Genomic DNA, 21,937 nt, shown 5'->3' with positions numbered 1-21,937 from the left:
TTTATATGACTCCACCCCGTTATTTTCGGGTTTAGATCACAATAAATACGTAAAAAATAAATAAAAAGCTTTTTCGGCATGGAATGGTGGAAAAGGCCGAGTTTTACCATGCCTCCTCAACATGCATGTTAATGTTTTGAAACTGCTTTTCAAGGTCTTCGTCAAGTACGGACTTTGCAACATTGTGAACTCCATACGTGAACCGAAAGTTCTTGTCAACATGTGAGTTTGACCTAGAATTAGTTCCTATGGTCCTTGAATTGTTTTGATTTGAGTTCTTCTACTGGTCTTATGCAATCTTTTATGGATATCACAACCTAAATTTGAGCACCTGAACAGCACACAGGTGTCACGACACTCTTGGTTTCGCCTTGTCTATACTAAGCTCCAGGTCTGAACATAATTCTATATGAACTAAAAATTAAAGCAATATATAGAGATCAACCATCACTCTGTATTACTAGACCATATATACATATGTACTTGTATTCATACCAACTCAAAAGGATAGCCCATAAACCATTGTAATTATGTATCTTAAGCTATACACAACAGCACATATCATGTTTACAAGGTGGGAGTAAAAAATTAAAATAGTCCACACGAAAAAGTGTTGGGCATACCAACTTAGAGTATTGACATTGTTTACTTGAAAAGATTGAAATAATATAATGATCTAATTATTCATGAACAGGGACTAAACTCTAATTTTTTATTCATGAACATGTTTTTTATTCATGAACATGTTGCATATGTACATGTTAATTTTATTCAGGGACTAAACTGTTAATTTTTTATTGTAATTATGAACTGTAATTACTAGACCATGTATACATATGTACATGTTTTTTTATTCATGAACAGGGACTAAACTGTAATTTTCCATGATCCAGGGGTAAAATCATAATTTCCAGAGTTGAAGGACTAAATTGAAAATATCATAAATCTATGACCAAAGTGAAACTTGAAACTCATCATTATTAACCTCACTGCCAGTCTATCTAGGATCTAAAAATATGTTCCAGGGCTCAAATTACAATTAAAGTTTTCACAAACTGGGGACCTGACTGAAGTTCTGTCATCTTCAACCTCAACACAGATTTTTTTCCAGGTTTCAAGGCTGATTTTTCAACTCAATTCTTCCATATTTACCTATTTTCTTTCTAATATTAAGTTACTTAAAGTCTTACTCAAAATTCATCAATTAAACAAAGATATACATCAATTCATTCCTGTTTTATTTCAATTCATATTCATACACATATACCACTCCATACATCAAATGAAATCACTAACATATCAATTAACATTACACAAACCCTAACTTTTCCAACAAGTTTATTGTAAAGAAAAGGACTCGTAAACAGTACTATAAATCAATTAGAAAGAGATTAAGAAAAACTTACTCAAAAAGATAACTTATATATTCAATCATCACAGGTTAGAGCTTTGAAGAAATTCTGCAGAGAGAAAAGGGGCAAAGTATACTGGCGTTTAAAGAAAGAAAAGAGGGAGATGGTGTTTTTGAGAATGTACTGTCACCTCTTGGTTTTATATATATTGGGCTAGCAAAGATAATATAAAATTTAGGCTTCACCTAGTTGGCCGACCACAAAAAATAAATTATGGGCCTTACAGTGTACATCAAATTTCAGTCCACAAAATTAACTCAATAAATGGTCGATATGTCCATTTATAACTAAACAATTCCAAATAATAAACATAGTTTTTTAAAAAAAGAAGAAAGATTTGATCTTTGATTTTTTAAAAGTGAAATTAAAAAAATTATTGAAAACAAACTAAAATACAAAAAAAAAATCCAAAATCTTTCAAAATTTTATTCAATATCAATATATTTCACCTTTTTTATTCAATCCCAAAGCTTAATATACATTCAGTTTTTTAGATAAAATTAGATAAAAAAAACCAGCTAGAGTTAATCCGAGTTAGCATGACAAACATATAACTCAGGGAATAAGAGCCAACCCAACCTGAGTAATTAACCCATCAAATCTACAGCCCAGGTCAAGAGATCGGGACAACCCGATAGAAAAGAAAATATAAAAAATCACAAAGCTGGAAAGAACTTAAGTAAAAAAAAAACGATGTCAACCCCCATTAACCTTTTAAACTCGTGATCTAGAGCATTAGACCGAAAGCATCATATTTGAAAAAGCCACGAAGCCCAATTTCCAAACAATTAAATATTGAAGGATTATATTGGAAAATGAATATCAATTACACGAAAGAATCCAAAATAAAAAATGACAATTAAAAGAATGAGAATCAAAATTGAAATACAAAGCAATTTTATTTTTTATTGAAGAGTGAAATTGAAAAGAAAAATTAATTGAACAAAAAGACCAAAAAATAATTAAAAGAATGAGAATCAAAATTGAAATAAAAAAATAAAGACAAATTTTCAATTGAAATGTGAAATTGAAAAGAAAATCAATTCAACAAAAGCTTCAAAAAAATAATCAAAAGAATGAAGTCCAAATTGAAAAAAAAAAAGACAAATTAGGATGGAATGATGAAATAAAAAAAGGACTAAAGTTGATATACCAATAACAAAAGGATCGAGCTGTAATTTTCAGGGGAGCAGAGAAAAAGAAAGGGAAAAAAGACTCAATAGCAACAAACTTGACTAATACCGCCAACATGCACTGCATTGCCAGGAAGAAGACGAGGCGGCACTTTCAAAGACACGGCGAGACGACATTTTTGGACGTCGAAAGACATTGCACGCGCTGCCTGAAAAGCACAACTACCTCTCACGCGACAAAGAGTGCGCCATATGCACCCCACTTTTTTTTAGTATTTTTTTTTGATAATCACTAAATTGTTCATCAGGTGAACTAATAATAACAAAAAAAAAACCATTGCAAAACGATAAAAAAAGCCCCTTTTTTAGTATTTTTTTTATTTTTGGTCAATCACTAAATTGTTCATCAGGTGAACTAATAATAATAAAAAAAAACCATTGCAAAGCGATAAAAAAAACCCCTTGAGGTTTGTTTTGATTTTTTTTAGCTTGTAGAGATACTTTGATCATTTCATTGTGTTTTTTTTTATGTATCTAGTAAAATACTAAATTGACCCTAGGTGACATGATAATAATTAAAAAACCATCGTGATAATAAAAAAATGCCTCTTGGTGTTAATTTTAATTTTTTTTCCTTCAAATAATATTTGAGTTGTTTCACTGTATAGTTAAAATGAAAAAAACTTGTTTGTTCGATTAATTTAATAATAACTAATAAATTTCATAATTGTTTTTTAGAAAACCTGTAAAGGCCCCATAACCAGTGTTAAATTTTGTAATGGGAGGATCGAAACCATGAAAATCCTATTTCAATTAACAATGTTTTTATTCACACACTACAGTAAAAATATCTCTCTAATTAGCAGGGAATAATGCTATGCTATGCTATGCTACATTGGAAAATCCCTCACCGACTAGCTTTTGTTAATATTTATAGACACGGTGGCCCACATGTTTGATTTTATCAACAATAGTAGCATGAAGCCGTCGCTCATGGTACACTTTTTTTCTTTTGCCTTGATTATTAATAAACGAGGTCGGGAACAACAGATCGAGCACCATCATGAGGCGACTATTGAACAAAGACACGGAAATTATATGACAAAGTAGGAGAAAAGCAAGAGAGGGTAAAATAAAACGTGGGAAAAGTGTTTGCGATGGAGGCACAGAAACATGTCAGATATGACCATGAAGTCCTGGTAAACTAGCAAGATGGAGTCTGGTTCTGGGTTCAACTTGGTCAGTTGCTGACCAAAGAAAACAGGACCAAGATTATGCAGTGGTTGCTGCGTGAGATGTATAGATATGATGCTATTGTTCATGTCCTTTTCTTTTCTTTTTTTCCGAGCAGGATGCGAATGCATATTAGTAGCTCAATGACTACTGTCTTCAATTTCCAAGTCTCTCTTCAACAACCATTTTGTCATTTTCGCACGATTTTCAGCTTGTTTACACCCAAGCAATTCTAAGGTGTTCTTTTTTTTCTTCTTTCCTGGTTGAATAATTCTAGTTTTCTTAAATCTTTCGTTAAAAACTACAAATATCCCTTTTTTTTGGGGTTAAAATGTTAGTGGTACTGAAGCGGCTTTAATAGGTATGATTATAGTGAATATTGTCTCAAATTGCAAATGAGTGCCTAGCACAACTGATCCAGTCCAATAAAACGAAAAAAATCGTTCGAGGGCACAGTCCATAAGCTAATATATACTTGTGAATTTTTATGAAGAGATTTTAGGTTAAATTCCAAGAGGGGTGGGATTCTGTGACAGGAGAGGGCTAGCTATATATATCGTGATATCATTGTATATAACCTAAAGCCCGAGAAAAAAGATGGGGAAAATTACTTTTTTTTATAACTGTTTAGCACAGCCCATTACCATTACACTCCATTAAAAAAACGTTATATTTATTACAAAATCACCATTATACGTGTTAGCTAGTGACATTTTTGTTTTTTTCATAGAAATTCTAATGATATTAGAATATCATGGAGTGCTAAAGGTTATTTATTTCTCTAAAACCTGGGGCTGAAATAGTCTCTTTGAAAACTTCAATCATTTATACTGCATGTGCGGAAACGAATATTGGACGTACGCCTAAGAAGAAGAAGAAGAAGAAGAAGAAGAAGAATAGAAGCCAGAGGGATCTTAATTAAATTTCTTGGGATCAATTTGAGAAAGTTGTCACGACTTAGCTTAATTATTAATTAAGTTTTAAAGTAATTAACCAGTTTATAATTATGAGGACATATATATTGAGAATGAAGAAAGCCAGAGATGGATCGCTCCTTGTTGAAGATAACCTTGAAAGAACCAACCCCGTCCAAGTTGATCAGCGTTGTATCAATCTAGACCAAGGCCGTGATTTCACACTCAAGCTGTTTGCTTCTCTAAAGTAGGAACACAACATATAGTTATCTTAACTAACAATTAAACGTGTTAATTTATAGTTCTCTAAAGCGGACTTTTATGCATGCTATTTTCTTTAGACTGGCCAGGGAGACCAAGGAAAGGGAAAGAAAAGTTATGGGCGACCCAATAAATTCCTTAATTTTCAGCCAATCCAAAAGGTAAAAAAAAACAATCCACCATGGCATTAATTGTTTAGAGTTATTATTTTTAAGTTTTTTTATTTTTTTAATTTGCTAATAACAAAATAAATTTTAAAAATAAAAAAATATATTATTTAAATATATTTTCAAATAAAAACTCATATTAAAAACAATCACTATCATAATATCAAATAAATTATTAATACTGCCAATAAAACGATTCCCAAGTCAATGAAGTGAAACAGCGCCGTGATTAACGTTACTTAATATTCGTTTTCAAGATCAAAACGTCAATTTTCCCCACCCACGGGTTTTTTGGAGGTTACTAGCTAGCTAGTCGTACATTTTCCAAGACATGTGGCTGGCCGTTGAATTTCTTCAAATCAGAACAAATATAATTTTTCTCCTTGCTACTACATGCTTTCAACAGAGTTTAAATATGCAAAAGTCAAGATACATATTTTATAAAATAAAAAAAACAAAAATAATTTGATGGATGGAAAAAAATGACATGACACAAAAAACAAGAATCTAGATACAAAAAATATCATAAATTTATCAAAACTCCAATAATAAAATTTCCAGTATCATAAAAAAAGATCTTAATAAAAAAATTTATAGACAAAATGAAAAATCAACTTTGAAGTTGGTGATAAGATATGAATAAATGAGCATATTGTTAAGATTAACCTTTTATATTCTCTATAAATTTATATTATCAGGATATATTTAATGATACTGGATTGTTATTTCTAGTTTTTTATGTCATGTTATATTTTTTTCTCTAGCTATTAGGTTATTTTTGTTTTTCTTATGGTTGTTAGAACTTTATAAAACATGCATATTGAATTTTATATATAAAAACTCTTGGGAAATCATGTAGCTGCAAGGAGAGAAATTAAATTTATTAGCTACCCAGGAAGCAACCACGCAGCATATTTATTTACGCATGTAGCGTGCCTGAACCGTGCTAGTTTAGGAATCATGTTTTAAGCGTTGTGCTAGTCTACGAAAAATCTCTCACAATTAAGATAATTAAACTAAACTGAAAACAAAAATAACCGTTCAGTTTTGCTTGGAATATATATTGAATACGTACTTTTCTTCATTTGTCAAACTTTCGCCTATTTCAATTTCAAATCTTGCCTTCTTCGTTGACTGTAATATTACCAACTACCCAAAATCCTGGCGTCCTTATCTTCCACCCACCACGTACAGGCGCCTCTTTGTCAGCTTTATATATGATCCGATCCCTAGCTAGTAGTATAAAGTATTCACAAAGGAGCATTATTCACCTTGATTAAGGGCTTCATTTTGTTAATTGTGTGTTCAAAAGAGTGAAATTGATCCAAAATACCAAGTATGGGCAACACTTTAGGTGGGAAAAAGACTGCAAAAGTCATGAAGATAAATGGTGAAACATTCAAGTTCAAGACACCAGTGAAGGCTGGGGATGTAGTTAAGGACTATCCAGGGCATGTTTTGCTAGAATCAGAGGCAGTTAAGCATTATGGTATTAGGGCAAAGCCATTGGAAGCACACCAAGATTTGGTGCCAAAAAGGCTCTACTTCCTAGTAGAGTTGCCAGAGACTCCAACTGAGAGGGTTCCAAGAAGGGTTCGTTCGGGGATTAACATGAGTGCTAAAGACAGGCTCGAGAGCCTAATGCTCTCTAGGAGATCAACATCTGATCTTTCGATAATGAAACCTTCTAGCATTGTGTCCGACGAGGCAAAACGTGGTGCAATGAGGGTGAAAATGAGATTACCAAAGGAACAAGTGGAGAAGTTGATGCAAGAAAGTAAGGATGAGGCTGAGGCGGCTGCTAAGATTCTGGATCTTTGCATGGCAAACACTGCAGGTGGTAGCAATAATAGCTCTCATGAAATTGCACAAAATGGTCAAGAGAGTGGGTTGTCGCAACAAGTTCATTGGAAGAGTGGCCACGGGAGAGTCGGCAACCAAGGGATCATCAAGGCACGTGAGGTATGTTCATTTCGACATCAATCCTGATTTTGTGGCATGTTCACCGGTTTTTGCCTTTAGTTTTATAAATATACACCTCATTTCGACATCAATCCTGATTTTGTGGCATGTTCACCGGTTTTTGCCTTTAGTTTTATATATATACACCTCATTTCGACATCAATCCTGATTTTGTGGCATGTTACAGGTTTTTGGTTCATGTCATGTGGTTTGATTATTTGCAAATATGAACTCTTTCGAGCTACGGAACTAGTATAATAATAATAATAATAATAATAATAAAGTGGACGGCGTAGCTTCCTTAGGTCGGTTAACAGAACTTTTAAGTACTTAATGAAGGATCTAGTTAACATTTTCTTTTTAATTGAGGTTTTGTACTTCATGTTGTGGGACACACGGTTTTATTCAATTATTTTCAACCGAAATCTGACTTTCGTATCAAATGGAGATGGATTTAATTTTATTTTGTAATTAAGTAGTAATTAGTGTACCTGCTAATTAATATATATATATATATATGTATGTATGTATTTTTATTCAATTAGCACCGCTAGCGGCTATATATATATATATATGGGGTCCCTTAGGCTGTGTCAAATTAAGGCTGAAAATACTTCCGAGTGACAACTTCCTATGTCCAATTAATTAAAATCCTAGCGAAAACTAAACGAGCCGTGCATGAACAGCATTTTGTCCCCTACTTTTCACGTGCGTGGGAGGAAAGTTGGGTATTGCATCTACTTTCTTGCATTTAGTGTATCATTCTTTATTTTATTCATTCCAATCGTGAAGGCACGTTTGTTTATTGATAAACAAATACCCATCCATTCCAAAAACAAAAGCATTAAATTCGAGTTCATCTAAAAAGTTTAAATGTTATAATATCTGAATTTATATATTATTTTTATTTATTTATTTTGTACTAGCTGCTTGGTGATTATAACTAAGTATTTAGTTGAACACGCCATCAAAACAAAAATTGCCAACGTACGTATATGAACCATTAATTAAGGCTAGAATGTACAAAGAAACCCTGAATTACCGAGCATTTTAATTTACATCCCTAGCTATTATGTTTTCTTATTGATTTTATACGTGACTATTGAATGCTTGAATTAAGATTTCTTTTTATTATTATTATTTATTATCGAACTTCACTGTGAGTTTTAATTTTTAGATTTAAAATTTTAACAGCTTAAAATCAATACCCAAATCTAGTAATGTTCGGACTATTTTATGAATAAACCATTTTGTTTGTTTTGTTTTGCAGAAGCGAGTGAGTTTCCTTCCTTTCAGCGAAGGAGAGATGCAGATAGCTGTGGCTTCTTATTAGCAAATGATCCAGATATGCAATCAAGAAAAAGCAGTACTCTTACTAAATAAATTAGCAAAGCGAGCGATCAAGAGATAACCTAGCTGCTCGCATTCCCTCTACGTTATGTCTTGTTCTTGTGCATAAAACCCAAGGAGCTTTGAGGTTTTGAGCATTATGGAAGAGCTTAGAGTGCTGATCAGAGAGATGTGTCCTTTATATCTTTGGCCGTAAATTACTTATTTTAAGAAACATTCCACAATCACTCTAGGATATATATATAGCTAGAGTTATGTTTGTCTTCTAATCACAAAATATATATTGTACGTATTTTTTGGGAGTGATCTCTCTTATTAGCAATAACAATCACAATTCAACAGGAAAAGGAATACAAATATTGAATGCACTGATGAAATAATACAGATTTATTGAATGTACGGGGTTCTAACTTGCTCTTTCATATGCTAAGAACTTCGAATCCAAGTTTACCAGCTATTCCTGCCAACGAAGGAAAAAGATCACGGTGCAAAGCATAATGAGGTTTCTTATTCCGAGGTCGCAATTGCACATGTATAAAAAAAAATGTACAAAGACCTCTCGACAAGGAATTTTTATTCCCTCGTATACAAGTTTCTTGTTGGGCTACACTTTGCCCATACACGAAAGATTCCACCCAAATGAACAAAAAAAAAAAAAGGAAAAGAGAGAAATTTACTGGGATTGGATGGCGTCCTTCCCTTCTCCACTAATCTCTCTGACTGCCTTATTAATGAACAAATGATTATGAATGACAAGAATGCAGTGATTCAGTCCATGAAGACCATTGACGAGGTACAGTAAGAAAGTATGAAGTCATTGCTTTTCGGAATCTTTTCTTGTATTGTTTTGGAGAAACAATTGTTGGGGAAGCATTTTTCGGACCGCCAAGTATTCCAGATGCCTTAACCCACGTCTCTAAATGCTTGTCCCATGTATACTGTCTCATGAAATCAATGATCCCCAAAACCAGCTCCTTCCGCTCATCATCCACTCCAACGAGCAAAGAGTAGTCCATAACATCAACAGACTGTACAAGCGTGGAGACACGTGAAAAACAATTATAACAATGATATCATAGAAAAGAAAAATGCAATTCATTGATCCATGGCTTAGCAAGGTCCTCGAAACAAAAGAAAAGGAAAAGAAAGAAGATATCTAAACAATACCAAAACTGGAAAAATTATTTAGGTTTCAAGTGATGCCATGAATTCATTTTGATTAAACAACAAATATCATTTTCGTTTCAAGCAAATCAAGCCTTTTTTCAGTCTTGACAATTAAAACCTGGAAATCTACCTGCTAGTTTCTCACAGTATACAGAGATCCGCATTGAAGAATTAATATGATGAGAGCATTTTACGGGAGATTTCTAAGTAGAAAAGATAAGATTGGAAGTACTTAAGATTACACATATCATTCAAAGACAAACATAATAGCGTTCGGTTTATTAACGTATTAACTGAAGACCTTGATCACTCATGTAATTATCAAAAGAAAGTACTGAACAGGGAGGGGAAGGCGGCTGTTTATGAAAACTAAAGTTTCAGGTCTTTCTGGGTTCTGGCTGCTGCTACTGCTTTTGAATTTAAATTTCAGAAACTGGATGTTTGATGTTTATTGCAATTAATGAAAAAAGAAACACAAAACCAAAAAAGAGAGTATAAAAGACCCGATGCCAAAACTCCAAACCTTTTCATGTTTACAATGGTGAGATGTTAAACAAAAAGCTTACTGCTAAAAATGACGTATCATTCCATATAGCTCTCTCAAGGCTTCTCTTCGCCTTACTTCCAAGAAATATGGGCTCTGTACGCAGTCTTTCCACTAGATTCGTATCTAGTAACACCTTGTTAGACCCAGATGTGTCAGTATTGTAGCGGGATCGAGAAGAGCCCTTAAGGTCGTAGACTCTCCCAATATTTCTGTTAAAAAAGAGGTTTTCCATCACCATCAAATCCATTTTTGTTTCCTTGACACCTCTCAAATGCTTTACAGTAACCTGCCACCAAACTCATTAGATAAAGAATATGAAATCATATATATTTCACCCCTACACCCAGCATCACCCACCCATGTAAGTTGTACATTCTCATAAAAGAAAAGGACAAAGTCTAACCTGATAAATACCAAGAATTTTTGCCAAGCAAGTGGGGCTCCCTGAGTTGAGAGAATCAATCAGATACTTGAAATATTCTGGGGCAAATTTCTCGAAGGACTCCAACTCTGTCTTTTTTACTTGTTTTATGATGAATCTCTCATCCAATGACTTGGCAAAGTACACATTGCTTTTTCCTCCTTGTGCACTCCACTTCTGGCAGCGACTCAGTGAACGAACAAAATCAACATCACTAGGGCAGCATTTCTTCCTAAGAAAGTCAAACTGCTTCGCAAAATAACAAGTAACAGAAAACCTCACTTTGCCTTCAGCAATTGAAGAAGCATCTTCATAAGAAATTGTCAAGTGTGGAGATTTTTTTGAATCCATAACCAAGGTGCCCAAGGTTGAAAAAGGATCTTCAGACCCATAACTTCCATAGCTCATATAATCTAGGTCCATGGAGTCTAAAGACTGCCAGGATGTAAAAGAGGAAGCTGCAGAATCTTCTTTACTGTGCTTAATTGTACTCCAGATTCCTCCACTCTCATTTGACCTATCAGTAACCCAATCCTCATGTTCCTTAGAACTGAGGGCATAGGAAACTACACTTGCGGGATCGTTGTCATACACACCTATAACTAAGTCACTGTTGGCCCTCACTGGTAACAATAACCGAGCTCCTCCAGCCATATTAGCTGCGGAGGAGATAAATGAGTGTGTGGAACTGTGCATTAAATTCAACTTATGTGCCTCCAGTGGCAATGTCTGGGAATAAGTCCTCATTGCATTTGAAACAGGATCTCTCACCATACTCCTGTAATCTCCAGATGCATGGAATGATCTGATAGTCGACAAATGCAATGGAGGCAACCCTTTCTGGATTCTTTCTTGGGTTCTCAATGCAGAATCAAAAGAATGAACTCTCTCTGGTGCCGCCATCCTTCGAAAAGGAGGATTATCAAACAAATTTGGCTGCCTGACAGACACAGGTTGGAATCCATCTGCCTCTGCCTGAGATGCATGTGGAGGTTGAACTTTAATTGGAAGTTGATCGATACCCGTCCATGCAGAATCAATTCTGTCAGACAGATTGGAAGCATGGGAAGGGTTGTCACTAAATAATGTCTTGCTCGCGGTTTCCTCACCTGCATGCACTTCATCCTGTGTTATGATAACATGATGGCAACATTGAATGTTCAAGAACACAATGTTTGAAGGACAGACCTGTTTCTTTCTTCTCTGACTGAAAATCATTCCCTACATGTTCCTGTGATTTTGAATAGCCAGAGATATTTTCTTCATGATCATGGTCAAGCTTGCTATCCTTGCAAAATATATCGTTCTTCAAATCTTTCAGCTCAGTATATGACACATCCCCTTCTTGAGCCTTGACAAGATAGTTTGTCTTAAGGAGACAGTCCAGTGAATAAAGCTTCCGATACCAAACATGAGAACCAATTAGAAGAGTACGTCTTAAGCGATTGAGTTCTAGAATGTCCATGGCTGTTTGATCCAACTGTAAACTCTCCATAACTGCCAGTTGTAATATGCCCTGTTTGCAAGGGGACTGGTTAAAAGATTCATCACTTGGAATTGGTAAACATTATGCACAAGGATAAACAGGTTGATTACAGCATTAGACAATAAGCCTCTGGTAATAACACTTCATAGATCAAAAGAGCTAACACTAATTTTCCAAGGGAAAGTTTTAAGAATCAGCATGTACTTACACTGTAATTGTTTTTTTCCTTTACGAGTTGATCTTTCAGCTCCATGATGCGATTCTGTAACTCATTGGTATCTGACAATTCACTTCCAAAATATTTACTTCTCTGTTCCATGCTGTCAAGCACACCAAATATCTCACCATAGAAGGTTTCCATTTTTCCCAAGAGCTGTTTCGGAAGAAAAAAGGTTCAAAATATCAGTTCTACATTAAATCAGTCTGATTTAAAAACATGCAGTAAGCAAGCCTGCATTCTTAAAAAGCACCTCTGCTGCCTCTTTCCTTGTCCACTCTTGCTGAACAATGCCGTTGAATTCAAGCATTGATGGCGGTAAATGGACATTGAGAATATCAATAGGGGAATACCGGAAGAACACAACCATGCTCCCAAACCTAAGAGACTTTTCCATGAATACCGAAAACACAGAAAAAGCCAATAATGATAAATAATAATTCCATAACTACAAAATTTACCCATAGAATCTAAGACAGTCCCTCTGCAATGAATGACCACAGGGTGCAACACGATTGGCAGTTGCATGGTTTGAAAAGCTCAGTTCCAAAAACTTCCCAAAAGAAAGTCCCCAGGCAGCATCTGACATGACAACTCTACGAGTTGCTGGTGGAACTCCATCTATATGAGCACATCTTAGGCATCGGTGCCACATCCATATCTTACCATCACGATCTCCAGGTAGTTTTACAGAGGAAAGGGATCTAACATTGATTGTAAGATTACCCTGCTGATGAGTGAAACACAGAACATGTGCTTCGGCTGGCTCCTTACATGACCTACAGCATGATTTCTGGAGACAACAAACCCATTAATATCTAAGCTTCAGATATGTAACAGGATTCATGAGAAAGATAAATGAAACCGATAATGAGTCACCTGATCAAACAGATCATCACGAAGATATCTTCCAAGTGGCTTATCAAAATTTCCATAGAATTTTATGCGCAGAAGCCGAGAGCGTTCGCATACAGTTCCTTTCAGCACACAGCGACTTGAAAATGATACTAATATGCTCTGGTATGTGTCAGTGACTGAGAAATATTCACTGGAAACCTCATCTTCATCAATCTTCTCAGATTGTACTGATTCATGAGTCGCCAAAAGTTGTCCCTCTTCTTCAGCCATGATATCTTGAAGTTCTGGCTGTGAAAGATTTTTGATACCAGGGGAAACAGCAAACATCTTTAGACCCTCACATTGACTTGCAGAAAATGCATCCAATCCCCCCGCATTAGACACTAAATCGCCATGGCATGCAATAGAGAATTCATTTCCAGACCTACAAGTGACGGAACATGGAGATAAAGGATGAATGACACCAGCATCAAGGTTCCCCGTCAATGATTCTGATCCTCCATGCTCTAGTTTAAGACCCAGTGATCCATCATCCTGAGCAGACAAAGCAACTTCAGCATGGAAAATCATTGGAGGGATAACTGAAATGGAATTATCTGCTGCTGTTCTCTCAGGAATAGCAATTGAGGGTCTAATTGTCATCTTAGGAAGACTTGCACCCTCATCGGCGAGGAAAGAAGTCTCAAGGGACAAGTGATAGGCTGCAAAAACTGCATATTGAATAACATGCTTGACCTTCTTTAGCTTTTCACGACATGTGCCCCTCAGAAGGACCTAAGATATGGACAGGAACAACCTTATCAGAAACCAAAATCAAAATCTGAAACTTTTCTCTTTGCAAATCTTAAGAAGACCATGTAGGATCACAGAGCAATTACAAGATAATTTTGGAAATAGAAAATAACCATTGGGCGTTCGAAGATGTATTTTAAATATGAAGCTCCAAACTTACTTGTATTGCTTCAAAAGTATGACGCAACTTTCATGTGAAAATGAAGCAAAATCAGTCAAAGTGTTCAAAATGAGATCACCAACATAACAAGCCAGCATACTTCCTTTTCACTTATTTAATACATCAATAATCTACAAACAGTCGCCAGTAAAATACACGGGAAGGGCAGCCTTTATGCTTTGAGCACTGCAGCATAGATGGCCAGATTTTGTAGTAGACATCTTTTTTTCTCTCATTATCGTGGTCCATGAACCCTAGTAAAATGGATCAGACCTTGGACAAGAATTAAAAGAGACAATTTCCTATCTGGGAAGCACATGCACTTGCTTTAGTTGTATAAATACGAGATTCTTCCACGAGTGTATATAAAGAAATCTTAAACCAAAAGGAGGTGACATTCTCTCCCTAACAATTCTTGTTTAAGCATTCCACTCTATAAGATGTAAATTATTTGGAGGAAAAAACAATCAGAAAACTGCATTTTGCAGAATGTTTAATAGATCATTGACAATATTGACTTTACGCAACTGGATGCATTATTACACAAGTCTGGAGTGAAGTAAACACTAGTCAAAGAAACCTCCATTTCCATGAAAGGGGGTAAATTCACGACACAGACCAGCAATGAGGAAATAACTGGACAAGGTGCATCTCTATATATTTTAGAACCTCACCTAGCTGAATCCAAATTCAATGAAAACTAATAATAATTTAGAGTTGATTACATACCGTGCAACCTAAACGCCTTGGACACCCTTCAAAAAACATCAATGTTTTAGATGGCTTTTTGTTGAACTGATTGCTTGTCTCATGTTCTTCACTCACTCTCTCTACCCTGAATAGTTCACAATGTCCCAGTCGTGTTGTAGAAATATTCTCAAACGATGGACTAATCTGAGCACCTGTGCACTGAGCTATACGTTCCAGTAAAGGCTTTTTTACATTCAGCACCAAGGAAATTTCCTTTCCCAGTAGATATTCTTGGGCATATGGAGATACGCTTTTCTCAACCAGCAGAACATTTGGGCGAAGAGCCTCTATCTTCAACATGATCAGCTTGAGATGATCATTTTCCTGTTTCAAAGACAAGAATCCAAATCCTCAACCCATAAATCTTGATATACTTGAAACTAAACAAATTTACAAATTACTAATGTACCTGTTGCACTAATGTATTAAAAGAAGCCAACTGATTCACAACGCTCTGATATTCGAGTGCTCCTCCTAAAAGAAGTAATCTGGGATTTTTGTATTGTGTGGTCATGCGCTTGTGCTTTATATTTTTTGTACAAACTACTCCCTTTACAAGGGTGCTGCAGCACAAAAGGTATCCACAGCTTAAAAAAATGGTATAACAAAGTTTGAATGAAAAGACAGGGCGCGTTTGACAAAATGCATCAGCAGAACATGTAAAAGTCATACCTATCTCTTGGATTTCCTGATGCTATACATTTAACCTTTACATAATCAACCGGATCCATACTACCTCCTCTGCTGGTATCTGGTTTCACAAAAGCTGCAGCTTGCCATGCAATTGCTGTGACTATGTCTAGCCATTCTCCATTGTTTTCATCCTTGCTGGCTTTGATACCCTCTCCCTGTAAAAGCTGCGCCACAAGAGCCCTAAAATGCCCCTGTATCATAGCTTTAGTAGGGTCCTTGTTAATCTTATTCTGTTTCTCCTTTGATGGAAATGTGCTAGAGAGGCTACTACTCGATGAGAAAATTGCAGAAGAATCCCCAATATCATCATCTTCATCATCATATGTGAAGAAATTACTCTCCTCCTCATCATTTTCATCCTCAGGAGGTGGGGGAAACCAGATAAGGCCATTGCTTTCAAAATCCAATGGCTTTGGAGACTTGTGATATTGATCCCTCAAAACTGACGCGTCATCAGAGCAATCATCAGTATTCTCTGGATCCTCAGTCCTTTTGTCAGGCCTGCTTAAAATAGCCATATTTTCTTGATCAAAGGGACCATCACTTTGAGACAATGGGCTTCCTTCTCGCCCCTGCTGTACAGTATGCCCAACTCTACAAGAACTAAAATCAATCCGAGAGGGGCTGTCTAAAGGACTTGATCCCACCGTCTTACAATTGTAAAACTCAAGCCTAGCACTAACACTACTTGAATCTATATCTGAAATATCATGACAGTACTCACTCGATGGGCTGTAAAGGAGTTTCCCAGAATCCTCTGCTTCTTCTTCATCACTCCTGCATTAGTGAATACACATGTAAAGACCCATTCTCTACCCCCCGGGGGGGGGGGGGAATTGAAATGATACACACAGAATAAACGCGCAAAACATGAAAATTGTATTGGAACACTAGTAGTTTTGAGAATTATTACCTGCTTGATGAGCGACGAACAGAAACAGGAGACGGGTGAGCACTAAAAGAAGTCATACTCCTGGTGGTTATTGCATTAGGAGAAAACCCACAATCCCTGGATTCAAGATAAAGGGGAAGACGATCACTATGGATTGGCTCGGCACTAAGAGAAGGTGATGGTGGCTCAGGGCTACCTCTAGGAGAGTCAGTAGGGTGTACTTTATCACTATTCTTCCTTCCACCATAACGTTTCACAGTAACCCCATTACAGAACTTGCAAGATTTGATAGCCTCCCCAAAATCACCATTTGATTGGTAACCTCTCATACAATTGAAACACAACCACTTGCCACAACTTTGGCAATGGTATCCATTAAAAAACTGGTTATTGTTTGAATGACACTCACTACACATCTCGACAGTTCCGTTATTAGGCATCTGAAAATTAGCAGACAAACAAGATGCTGAAAGATCACTTGCTCCCCAAGAAATCCAAGACCTAACCTTGTCTAGTAGATCCAATAGAGAAGTATCAGGTATTCCCGTAGAAAGAAAAACCAGCCCAATTAAAATCACGACCCCCACTAAAAAAGTCTCTCTTCTTTGACTTTAGCAGAATTTGGAGGGGATTTGGAAAGAAAATCAAGAAATGAACTCGGTTGACTAGTGTTGAAATCCACGAGAAGGAAAAGGAAAAGAAAAGAAAGGTGGGTGCGGTTAATTTGTATGGTATTTTGATATTGAAGATGTAATTAAGAAGAAATCAAGATGAAGAGGAAACAAATTAAGAAAATCCTCCAAGAATCACAAAATATATCCAGGGAGGGCTTAGGAATCCTTACAACAGCAACAGCAATGGTCACTAGCAAATCTGACTACCGTTAACTAGTATTTACACCACAATTAAAGTAAACACCATTATAACACCAACAATAGCAACAACGACAAAAAGATATCCTAAAGAAGAACAGCACCACCACCAACCAAAGGAGGCACAAGAAAGAAACCTAAGAAATAAAAGAAAAGAAACATCTCACTAACCGATGCCGGATTCATCAAGAATGCATCCGCAGATCGATTCGAGCATATGAAAGAAAGAATCAAATTCCAAGAAAACAAAGACAAGGGGAGAGAGAAGTTAAATGCCGGGCAAAATGAGGATCAAAAGGAGGAGGACAAATTGTCAAGAGTTATGGTTGGTATTATTATTATTATTGATAATAATATTTTTTGCACGCATCTCGATTACTACTAATTCTCTTCTCTTCTTCTGCACTTCTTCTTCTTCTTCTTCTAATACTATGACTCCTCCTGGTAACGCTACCACCATCTTTCCTGCTTTCTTTTCTTTTTCTTTTTCTTATTTATTATTTATTATTATTATCCTCTCTCTTCACTTTCTTTAATAAGAACGGTACTCCATGTGTCTGTATTTTTTCTCTTTTTCCTTTTTCAAGAACTTAAAAGAAATGAGTAGCGCACACTTTCTTTCTCTCTCTTGTTTTGAAGCATTTCATGATTCTTTCTCTCTCCACAGGTACTTGTATTTTGGATTAGGGTTTTTGATGTTCATTATTGTAGTATGGTATCAGCTGTCCTCTCTTATTGGCTGGTTTGTGTTAAAGGGTACTATATTGTTTTTATTGCATTTCATGTTCAAGATTTCTCTGCTGATTGGCCAGCGTCCATACGTAATTAATTAGGAGTCAATTAAACCTGCACATCTCGTTCTTTTATTTATTTATTTTTCCTCTAGTGGTTAATATAGGTTTATTCGTTTATGTATTTTAAAAACATTTTTAAAAGAATTTAAATTTTTTTTATTTTTTAATAATTTTAAAAAAATAAAAAATTATTATTTTAATATATTTCTAAATAAAAAACAACAACAACCACACTTACAAACATCTTTTTATCTAAAAAAAACCTGCAGCTCTCTAAACCGTCGGCAACCACAGAGATAACCCAGATAAAAATAATAAAAGAAATCAGTTTGGCTATCTTGTGTACTCCAGCTGTGATTTAAATGGAGACGGTAAATAATATAAGAATACGTAAATTAGTTTGAAGCTTTTCTAATATTTGGGATTTTTTTAATATAATATCTATATAGATTTTACAACTATTTATACGTTTAGTTGACTTATTGACCAGCCCTGCCTTCATATAATATCTATATAGATTCAATCGGACCAAACCAATTCAACCTTATTTAATAGAGCAAAAAGAAAAAAGGTATAAATACAAACCTATGCTAACCAATTCCGATTTAGTTAGGTTTTTTTGGCTTAAACCAGACCGGATCTGACGAAAACACCCCTAATGCTATCCCTCTTGTAGTTAGTTAACTGTACATCCTTGCCCGTATCCCTCTCTAACAAGCTGAGCTTAAACCTGCCTAACAATTTCTTTTCCACGGAAGAAGGATTCTTTCTTACAGTTTCTTTCTTTTGGTAAGCAGAAAGGAAATAAACTAATAAAGAAGATTTCTTTCTTCACGCAATTTAATTACCGGACCACGCTTTTCTAGTCGAGCGTGCGGTTCACGCTTCTTGGGCAACATCTATTCTAGAATGTGCTCATCTGTGTCCTTCGGTGGTGGGTTTTTCTTAAATGAAATTATAATTTTAAAGCTCATATAATTTATGAAATTCGTCATTGACTGTCGCTTGTAATCATATAAGTTTACATCACATAAACTGTGTTTTGATGTATTCGAATAAAATATCACTAAATTTGTTTTTTTTTTTTCAAATTAGCTCCTTTTAATGAGAAAATGGGGTTGGAAAAATATGTTTGCAATATTGTATATTACAAAGGCCACATTAGACCAGCTTTGGAAAAAAAAAATCGATTCATATCATCTTTATCTATGTCAAGCCATACCCAAGTGAAGTGAAGTGTATTAATATCATTAAAATATTGCTTGAATTGCATTTTAAATGATATTTCTAAAAAAAATAAATTAATTTAATTAATTTTTTTATTATTTTAATGTCATGATATTAAAAATATTTTTATAAAAAAAATATTATTTAAAAATATTTTAAAAGTAATCATTATTTAATTTTTAAATACCTACTAAAAAAACAAGTACACCCAATTGACTTCAAATGAGAGAGAAAAGATTTGCATCAATGAAGTGGTTGAAAAAAAAATTGGATAATTTATCACTAATTCGTCAGCGTTGAAATTATTAATTCTCACAATGCGTTAGTAGACAAGGATATTACATGATCCTTGGCCAATTCAGTCTTGTTCGAAGAAGTAATTTAATTTTGATTGGCATGTTAATTAATTTAATAATATCTTTTATTGCAAAATAGAAGAAGGATCCATTTTTTTTCCTTTTTACCAATAAATCGCCATATAACGAACTCTAAATCCAAGCTATATGCTTCATAAACACCACCTTGTGCAGACAAACATATCGATCTCATGGGATCTAAATTTTTTTTAAGAATGACACCACCTCGACTGAGTAATGTTGAAATTAATCGAACACAATTATTTAAAACCCGAATTTGATAGAAAGAAAGTGGTGTGAGATGGCATGTCTCATGCAACATTTACAGGTAAGGTAGGGTGGTTTGGTAGTAAGGGAATTGGTTTGGTGAGAAGACAACATCTCCAGAGATGCGTGTGTGCTGCCGAGGGTATGCCGAAAGTGGAGGCTTTTTTCCCACATTTCCCCCCTTTCCGTGTGCTTTATCATGTTGTTTGTCGACGTCTTCTTTGATCAATAATTAAATTCTTCCGCACCGAGAGTATTAGCTTGGCGGTAAGAGTGGCTTGTCTCCTCCTGCTGTTTCTGGGTTCGAGTTTTTATGTGCACGTCTGTCATCCCCGCGGTGCCTTACATGCCCACTGGGTTTGTAGGGTGTTCAGTGGGTCATGGGATTAGTCGTGGTGCGCGCAAGCTGACCCGGACACCCACATAAATCAAAAATAATAATAATAATAATAATTAAATTCTTCCATGCCCCTAATCTCTTTTTTTTTTTTTCTATGGCTTTCAAGGGGTGTGACCAAATTGGGATTTCTGATGTCCTCCTGTCGACGCACCCCCACTCGAGTGGAAAGTTACAACACCTCCACATAAGTGTAGTCACTAGAGAGACAATGCGTAGATCAGTAGAGTACGAGCCGCCCCTAAGGAAAATTATTCTTCATCCTCATCATCCATGACTCATTTCCATGCGAGGCTTGTGTTAAGTTTTGTTGAATTCCTCTTGTATTGGTTTTTTTAGAATCTATGGTCACTTTGCTTTTTAATGGCAAATTTGGGTTCAAATGTCCCACTTTTGCATTACCTATTCATTAACTATAATGTAAAAGCTGCGGACAAAACACTCACATCACCATAGACACGGAATTAGTGTATCATGCATGGACTCTTACAGTATTGCAATTATTAATTTTTATTTCATTCTTACGAGACTAAATTAAAAATTAAAAGTTAATTTGACTTGATTTTTAAAAAAAATACAAGATTAAAAAATTAAAGGATTAAAATAAAAATAACGGAGGAAATTGTTAGTTTTTCATCATATTAGGTTCCTTTTATTTTCAAAATAATTTTAGTCTAAAATTTTATTTTTTTTATTTTTTCAATTTTTAATTTGAAAAAAGAGAAAAAAAGTCACTAAATTTTATTGATTGATAAAGAAAATCATAGGTTGATACCAATATTTTCAACCATAAAAATTATTGATCTTTGTGTTAGTATATTGTCATATTCCGTTCGACGAGAAAAGTTCTGTTTATGTGTTATTTTACCATCAAATTGTCTAAAAAAATAGATATGACATCATGAAGTTTTTTATTTTGAGTTTTTAATCGATTCTTAGGTTATAAAACGCTATATTCATTGCCAATGATGTTTTCTAGATATTTTGAATAAAAAAACAGGTTGAAAATGAATTTTTGAGCAAGAAAAACTTAAGATCTAGTATTCTAATGACCTTTAATATCTCAAAACTAAGCCAACAAATTATGTGTCGTGCCTTGTTTTTTTTAAGAAGTTAAATGGTGGATGATGCATCTTCTACCCTTGAATATTTATAAAAATAAAAGGGGCACATGATGCTTTGCTACTGGGAATAAAAAAGCCTAACTCACGAGCCATGCATTTATTATAATATATAAATCTCAATTTATCTAATTAAATATATGATAGTTTTGATTTGTTATTATATTTTTTCCATCAAAAAACACATTTAAATGTTTGCATATTCGTTTTTTCTTGCGTTGGAAATAGAAATTCATCCAGTCAACCGTGAAGCGCAAACCATATAGCTACTTTGCCTAAAATTATATACATGTCAATGCTCAAAATATCCATGTGGATGATTCCAATAGTTAATGCATTGTTTGGATAATAGTTGAGAATATAAAATGTGTTATAAAATAATATAAATTATATATTGACTTTACCTAACAGTTTAAGTTATTGAGTTAAGATAATTTCTTAATACGGTATCAGAGTCTTGATAATCAAGCGATCATGAGTTTGAATCT

At 34.9% G+C, this 21,937-nt stretch overlaps 2 protein-coding genes across 2 annotated transcripts; one reads left to right on the top strand and one right to left on the bottom strand.

The window, feature by feature from the left end:
* Window positions 1–6,207: 6,207 nt before the first annotated feature.
* On the top strand, window positions 6,208–8,827 carry LOC133705826 (uncharacterized protein At1g66480-like). Its single transcript, XM_062131212.1, has 2 exons — window positions 6,208–7,082; window positions 8,353–8,827. The coding sequence occupies exons 1-2, from the start codon at window positions 6,459–6,461 to the stop codon at window positions 8,413–8,415; spliced, it is 687 nt and encodes a 228-aa protein (XP_061987196.1). The 5' UTR covers window positions 6,208–6,458; the 3' UTR covers window positions 8,416–8,827.
* On the bottom strand, window positions 8,802–17,968 carry LOC133705825 (putative 1-phosphatidylinositol-3-phosphate 5-kinase FAB1C). The gene is made up of 12 exons (XM_062131211.1): window positions 16,437–17,968; window positions 15,503–16,300; window positions 15,240–15,393; window positions 14,810–15,154; window positions 13,150–13,902; window positions 12,732–13,063; window positions 12,524–12,650; window positions 12,262–12,426; window positions 11,756–12,083; window positions 10,550–11,676; window positions 10,166–10,432; window positions 8,802–9,460 (listed from the first exon to the last, which is right to left on the bottom strand). Exons 1-12 carry the CDS (start codon window positions 16,853–16,855, stop codon window positions 9,176–9,178), a joined length of 5,100 nt encoding a protein of 1,699 aa, XP_061987195.1. The 5' UTR covers window positions 16,856–17,968; the 3' UTR covers window positions 8,802–9,175.
* Window positions 17,969–21,937: the final 3,969 nt, after the last annotated feature.

The sequence above is a fragment of the Populus nigra genome, chromosome 10, assembly GCF_951802175.1.
Source record: "Populus nigra chromosome 10, ddPopNigr1.1, whole genome shotgun sequence".
Lineage (NCBI taxonomy): Eukaryota > Viridiplantae > Streptophyta > Magnoliopsida > Malpighiales > Salicaceae > Populus > Populus nigra.
This window is presented reverse-complemented; position numbering and strand designations above follow the sequence as displayed.

Coding starts and splice junctions, on each gene's coding strand:
- LOC133705826 (XM_062131212.1), top strand. CDS start 6,459: ATGGGCAACACTTTAGGTGGGAAAAAGACTGCAAAAGTCATGAAGATA. Junction 7,083..8,352: donor GGATCATCAAGGCACGTGAG/GTATGTTCATTT, acceptor TTTGTTTTGCAG/AAGCGAGTGAGTTTCCTTCC.
- LOC133705825 (XM_062131211.1), bottom strand. CDS start 16,855: ATGCCTAATAACGGAACTGTCGAGATGTGTAGTGAGTGTCATTCAAAC. Junction 16,301..16,436: donor GTTCGTCGCTCATCAAGCAG/GTAATAATTCTC, acceptor TCACTAATGCAG/GAGTGATGAAGAAGAAGCAG. Junction 12,651..12,731: donor GACTGTCTTAGATTCTATGG/GTAAATTTTGTA, acceptor AAAGTCTCTTAG/GTTTGGGAGCATGGTTGTGT.